The sequence below is a fragment of the Helianthus annuus genome, chromosome 11, assembly GCF_002127325.2.
Source record: "Helianthus annuus cultivar XRQ/B chromosome 11, HanXRQr2.0-SUNRISE, whole genome shotgun sequence".
NCBI lineage: Eukaryota > Viridiplantae > Streptophyta > Magnoliopsida > Asterales > Asteraceae > Helianthus > Helianthus annuus.
The window spans coordinates 146,251,957-146,259,261 of record NC_035443.2 but is presented as its reverse complement, the minus strand read 5'-3'; the positions used below and the strand labels follow the sequence as shown (position 1 = coordinate 146,259,261).

The 7,305-nt window shown below is 36.3% G+C and overlaps 1 protein-coding gene across 1 annotated transcript; it reads left to right on the top strand.

Moving 5' to 3' along the window:
* The first annotated feature begins 1,994 nt into the window (after nucleotides 1-1,994).
* Nucleotides 1,995-5,256, top strand: LOC110890754 (protein IQ-DOMAIN 14). The gene is made up of 5 exons (XM_022138380.2): nucleotides 1,995-2,279; nucleotides 2,759-2,862; nucleotides 3,185-3,658; nucleotides 3,732-3,971; nucleotides 4,268-5,256. The coding sequence occupies exons 2-5, from the start codon at nucleotides 2,788-2,790 to the stop codon at nucleotides 5,030-5,032; spliced, it is 1,554 nt and encodes a 517-aa protein (XP_021994072.1). The 5' UTR covers nucleotides 1,995-2,279; nucleotides 2,759-2,787; the 3' UTR covers nucleotides 5,033-5,256.
* Nucleotides 5,257-7,305: the final 2,049 nt, after the last annotated feature.

Genomic DNA, 7,305 nt, shown 5'->3' with positions numbered 1-7,305 from the left:
TATCGTGCATGTATGATTGATAATGCGAATGTATAATAAGTCTCGATTTTGCACGTAAACATGTATCTGACGATTGATTGCATGACACATAAGTATGGTTTTAATACGATGGATATAAATACTAATTTCCATTATGATCGAAGTCTCGGATTACAAGATTGGAAGTGAAATACGAATACAGGTTCCTAAAAATAGAAATGCAAATACAACTTTTTTGAATATAGAAAGTACAAAAATGTGGAGCGTTACAATGACCAACACTAACCATGTTGGAAGTTGTTGTATGATCCTTGGAAAACGTCACCTGAAAGCCAAAAATGTATCATGTTGACTAACACCCTGGTGTTAATGAACAATGCCCCAAGTAGCCGATTCCTTTGTCGTTTTATTTTGTTTCGTTTCAACCTGCACTAATATAAACCAATCAACGTGGTATGTAACAATTTTGGGTCAGATTGTAACAATTACCACCTAAAATTCACACACATTCATAACTCGATCACGTGAGTGATTACACAACATTCTCAACTTATGGAAACGTGAGAGTACGCCATGTTTAGTGCTCGTATTAGGATGGACATGTCGCTTATCACCTAATGTCCATCCCACACAAGCCAAAGCCATAACAACTTCACTATACGGTGGTTTGAGTTTGTCTCATTATCTTTAATTTAATGCCTTATCGACTCATCGTAAGGAAAGAAAAGGATGGTGGGTATTGGTGGCCAATGCTATCATAAAAATGCACTTTATCACCACGAGTACAACACTACAATTCAACTATCATTTATTTCTACATGTTTGTACCTTGTCTATATTTTATTTTAAATGTATTGTTGATGTTTGCACATTCTATCATTCTGTTAAGTTGAAAATGTCTAGAAGTTAATCTCCTCTTTATAACTTAGTGGCCAATGCTTGTGGTATAATGTACATTGGTAGCTATAATGTTTATTTGTAATGCATATTTCTTAAAATTGAGAGGCTTTAAGGGGGAAGAATGGAAATAATCGCTATAAAAAGAGTTTATACCTTGATTAAATACGTCGGTACAAATACTAAAGTACTTACTTTGGGTCTTTATGGATAATTTACGCTGTCATCATGGATCATTTATGAGATAACATATGTGAAACATGGGTACCCGAAGGTAATGTCGGTACGTGTTCTCAACGCGTTCCTCTATAGCAAGGATTAATTATAATAAACTAGTGCTACCCAACAATCATGAATCCCAGTGACAATTGTAATGGTCCAAAGCCCTATATTCAAAGATGGTTGCGTATGTCAGATCTTTCTGTTAAATAAGAACCGTGGGTTGGGCCCTTGCTAAACCCTTTGACAATTTTTCAATTTATTTTTCAACAACGAACTCGCCCTCCTAAAATCCATCTACGGCTCATTTTATGGTATTTAAGCCCGCATAACTTTAATGGAGATAAACACCACCTGATACCACTAGTCTAATATGGAACTAGAATAGTAGAATTCTTTCAATTAGACAAGCATGACCAAATTTTAATACAAGAGAGCGAAAGTAGACACGCGATTAAGTAATTTTTTTTATTGATTTTGAATCATCTCAAAACACAATAAACTCAATACTAAATGATCACATGGAAGAATTTTCCACGAAGCAAGAGTGTGTAAAAACATACATATCATGTAGAGGCTCCACCACAAACACCAACACAAACCAACTGAACTCACTCCCGGAGCGTAGCCACTAAAATCTACAAGAGAATCTAGAATCTAGATGGACCATATCATAGCATCATTATTATTATAATAATAATGAAAATCTATATAAGCCTAAAATATCCTTCTCATTTAAGCAATGTTTGTTGTAGTGGGTAATCTATCCCCCTCTATATCCTTTCATTTTCAGTTCCATAAATTCTAATTATAATTATTATTATAAAAAAAACATAATTAAAGAAGATAATTGTTTAATTATAAAGGTATAATATAAAGGGTGAAAGGTGGTGGTGGGGTGACAATAAAGTTGAAAAAAGTTGTGAGAATTTCTCTGAATATTAATAATAATAATTCTTTCTTCTTCACAGATGGCCTGAAGAAAGGAACCTCAAAACATTCATATTTCTCTCTCTCTCTCTCTCTCTTGTTGCTGTCTCTGTAAAAAGCTACTGTTGTTGTGAGGGAGAGAGAGAATATAATCATATAGTATTGTGTTTTGTGTAAAATTCATCATATTTGAAGCAGCTTTTTGGTTCTTAAGGGGCTTCTGGAAATATTTTGGGATTTTTTTATTGTTAAAGGTATGAATTTTGCTCTTAATTTTGTTCTATTTTGTTGAATTGCATGTCTGTTTTTTTTTTTTTTTTTTTTTTTTTTTTTTTTTTTGTTAATCAAGTGATATTTTTTTTTTGGTAGTGTTTTTTTTTAATCATTTTTAATGTGATGTGGGTGTGTGAACACTTTTGACTGCTGAATTATGTGTGGAATATATGATGCACATAAGGTGTTTTGATGAAATGCAAACATAGGGTAAATATGAATATTTATTTTGTTAGGATGTTGTTTGTGGTTTGTTTTTTTTTTTTTTTAAATTCATGGTGTTAATTGGGGTGAATTATTTAAGTCTTTTTATGAATCAAACAATTCTCATGAACATAATTTATTGATCTGATCTACCAAGAAAAGAATTCACAATTTTTTTGACCTTTTTCGTACTTTTTGACCATTTTTTATTCGATTTTCGATTCGTGCATATGTTCATGAGTTATCTTCTTTACAGGGTACACCAGTAATTAATGTAAGGAAGACATGGGGAGAACAAAGAGTTTGTTTTCTGCAATCAAGAGGGTTTTTACATCCAATTCCAAAGATAAACTACCAAATGTAAGTTAAAGATTCAAAATTTACGGTTTTCGCTTGTCGGTATTAAAGAGGCGAACCTTGGAGCAACGGTAAGGTCACAGATTTGAGTCGTGGAAATAGCCTCTTGCAGAAATGCAGCGTAAGGATGCGTACACCAAGCCCAAGTTTGCCCGAACCCCCCCCCCCCCCCCCCCCCGCCCGATCCTTGTGCACCGAGTTTGCCCCTTGTGGGAATTGCATATTTTATGAATATCTTTAACTAGACCATATTTTATACCTCAAAATGCGTCGAATTATATTCATATTCGCGTTACTTGATTTCTAACAATTGGGTCGGTCACAGGAACTAGAGAAGAGAAGTGCACACGAAAGGAAGGGGCAAGGAAGATTAAAACATGGAGAAAGTAGATCGTCGTTCATTCCTCTATTTAGAGAACCAAGCAGCATCGAGAAAATCTTGGAAGAAGTTGATCAACAATTGTTATTTATCAGTAATCCTACACCCGTTGAGCAACCGACAACCACGCAACCTTTGTTTTCCGGCAGGCCTGCTTCTCCAGCTAGGATTAGTTCTTATCGAGCCACTTCTCCAAGAATTAGTTCCTATCGAGCCGATTCTCCGAGAATTAGTTCTTATCGAGCCGATTCTCCGAGAATTAGTTCTTATCGAGCCGGTTCTCCCAGGGCGGTTTCCCCTATAAGTTCACCTCCTAGAGTAATTCAAAGGCGTGCGGAAACCAGCTATAGACCAGAGCCAACTCTTCGACACCATCATCGTTCGGCTACCATAATTCAGGCTGCTTATAAAGGTTATATGGTAAGCTTTCCATTGCGATGTTCGAGTATTTGACGTTTTTGTAATTGGTTTTAATATATTATATATTGTATAGGCAAGGAGGAGTTTTCGAGCTTTGAAGGGTCTTGTGAGGCTGCAAGGCGTGGTGAGAAGCCAACACGTGAAGAGACAAACCGTCAACGCGATGAAACACATGCAGTTGTTGGTGAGAGTCCAAACGCAGATTCAGTCACGAAGAATACAAATGTTGGAAAACCAAGCACTTGAACAACAAAATAACAAAAACGACAAGGGTGTAGAGAGTTCGCTTGGCAAATGGAACTTCAGTAACCCGGTAAGATTTCATTTCTTTTTAATATTCCACATGTCGTTCGGTTTATACCTTAGGTTATGGTATAGTTTGGCGGGTTTAACCAAAAGTGTCTGTTGGGGTAACCTTTAGCGCGCGTTAGTGAAAAACTCATGGGAAAAAATCCTATACTACCCAGTAAATAATGAACAGATTTTTTTGAAGGCCAGAGTACTTGATTTAGCTAACTAGAAACACAACACTAGTAAAATGACCATAACCTAAAAAGTTGTGGTTCCGCTTCTAACGGTTTGGTTTGGTTCGCATATGCAATGCAACAGGAAGGCGAGGAACACTGGGACGATAGCTTATTAACAAAAGAAGAACGACAAGCAAGACTACAACGAAAAATGGAAGCCATGATCAAGAGAGAACGAGCCATGGCGTATGCATACTCCCACCAGTTATGGAAAGCCACACCAAAATCCGCTCAAAACGCCCTCACGGACATCCGCTCTGGCGGATATCCATGGTGGTGGAACTGGCTAGAACGTCAACTACCGTCCGACGAACCCACAAAACCCCCCCAATTCACACCCACCCCACCACGTCCTAGATCATCAAGATCAACAGTTTCAGCTACAGCTCGACCAGTTATGTCCCCGGCTCGAACCTCAACGTCAACAACCCAAAACTTAACGAAACACTACAAACCAAAACGCGGTTCGGTTGCTTCACCGTACCCTATGAAAGATGATGACAGTTTGATGAGCTGTCCGCCATTTTCGGTCCCGAACTACATGAACCCGACTGTTTCGGCTAAAGCCAAAGCCAGACCATCGACTGGCTACAGAGACCGGCTCACAAGCTCTGCAGCTAGCGAGACGTCGTCGAAACGAAGGTTTTCGTTCCCCTTAACGCAAACTATTGGGTCGACGTTTAAGTGGAACAAAAAAGCTTCAGGTAAGGAGTATCCAATGACGTTGCAGGCTCCGATAATGTTGAAAAAACATAAATCTCCACGATCTATTGGGGATTTAAGCATGGATTCATCTGTTTCTATGCCAGCTGCTTTTGGAAGGAAACCGTTTAACAGATTTGTGTGATTTTTTCTAATTTCTTTTTCTTTTTCTTTTTTTTTTTTTTTTTGAGTTTTTACTTTTTTTTGCTTCATATCTTGGTGGGGTTTGAGTTTTTTGTTTTGATTTTTATTTGTTTGATGTAAAATGAGTGTATGATCATCATTCATATGATGGTTGAATAGAGAATATTGATGTATGATAGTGAACAAACATCTGTTTTCTGAGTGTATAAAAGTTGGTTTTGTCTATTTGTCTATTATTAACCGAACTATCAAAGTATACTCGATTTAGTTTACCTTTGCATCTACAAATACGTTTAGAAGACGGTTCATAGCCGTGAACCACCACGAGCGAGTCAACGAATCATGTGCACGCAACCTTTTGATCGGCTTCTGTCAGTAATCCGTAGGTAATAACAGTATACTGAGACGAGACAAGCTTAAATGAGCTCGAGCTTAAACTATAGTTCATTATATTAAAAAACAGTCATAATGCTTAAGTGTAGAACTTTATACTTGTATTGTTGTGTGTGTATAATTAGTTGCTACATCTTTAAAACAAGCAATTAGTTAATTTTAGAAGATGAGTAGTAATAAAATTACTAAACACGTCATATCTAGTAAATAATAATATTTGTTTACATTTGATATGCAATTATGCATTATACCAAACTGTTGAAAAATATATATTTTATCATTAATTCAATATCAAAACATATTTGTTGTATTGTGTTTTTAATATTGGTTTGTTTTGTTATCTTTGAAAATTGATATAGGACATGTTTCGAGTATATTTTTGAAGCTATTTAGTGGGCTGCTAAAGGATTGAGGTGGTCTTCTAAAGAATTTATATGGGCTTCTAATTGGACTGTTTTTCCACCATTGCAATTTGCAAACATATAATATTTAGGATAAACAATCTTAATCGGTTTGGGTAATAGTTTGTGTTCTTATGTGATATCCATAGTTCTTTACACAAATCTTACTATTTCATTCAACAATAATCATTACTTGAAATTAAATCAACTATTTTTTATTTCAAAATGTATATAAGTTATCCGGGTGGTTTATGTTCAAAAAGTATATGAACCTGCATTTGTTATAATTGTTTAGTGGGTTGACCCTTTAAAATCACACGTTAATGACAATGTCCTCATATATTGCTTCTTGGGCCCATAGATAGATTCAAAAAGTTCGTCTTGCGTGGTGGCTAAAAGCATTCACATCAGCTTCTCTATGCGCATACCTTATCTCTATAATACTGGAAAAAAATAGTGGATTCTTATATTTACATGCCCATGAGGTTCTCTAATTATTGAGAATGAAAAGTAATTCTCTAGGTATTGAGAATCTTCATCATTCTCTATAGTTATATTCTATAATATTTGTGAGTGGAAGAAAAAGAAAAGTTAATAGAAAAAGAAGGGAAAATATCACAGACGTAACCAAGTTTGCTAGTTGTTTCAATTAAGTCATCCAAACTTCTTTTGTATCTATAAAATAACTAAACTTTAATACAGTGTTCAAATTGTGTGTAATTACCAGGTCACTAGGTTACCATTTTTTAATATTTTTTAGTGATTATACTGATACTATTTATATATCATATTTCATTTCCAGATGGATATTCTCTGCTTTTCTTTATTGATTAAAGAACCATTGATTACTTGAAATTGGTTCGGACAACAGTACCAATCGCAGAGAATATCCATCTGGAAAAGGCCCGACAACAATACCAATCGCAGTTTCAGCAAGTCATCTTCTGTGAATCAGAATCAAGGCAACAACTCAAATCAGGGTTCCTACGCGGGAAAGCTACCAAAGTGTAATAAGTGTATGTTTCACCATCGCGGGCTGTGTGTGACACTTCGGATTCTCCCGGACAACCTCATTGTTTAGCTTGTGTGTACATATATAATTAAATGGAAACTTCGTACTATCTCGATGTGCTATGTGTTAATATAGTGTATGTAATTATATGTAATTGCTATATTTATGAATGTGTAGGAGTGGGCCGAAACCATGAACCCGACTCGAGACCACCACTCGGTCTCGAGTGAACAGTTGGGTTGTTTGGGCCGCATTCTTTAGCCCATCCGGAACCCTTAGGATGCACCAACTAGAACCGGGTATAAGACCATGGATGGTGACCAACCTTTGCAACTTTTTACCATTTTGTGAACACTCTCCCTCATCTCACTCACTCTCTCTCTCACTAAAACCCTAAACCCTAACAATATCATCCCCCTCCCCCCTACTCGGAACCAACCGTGACAACACTAGGACCTCGGCTCAAGC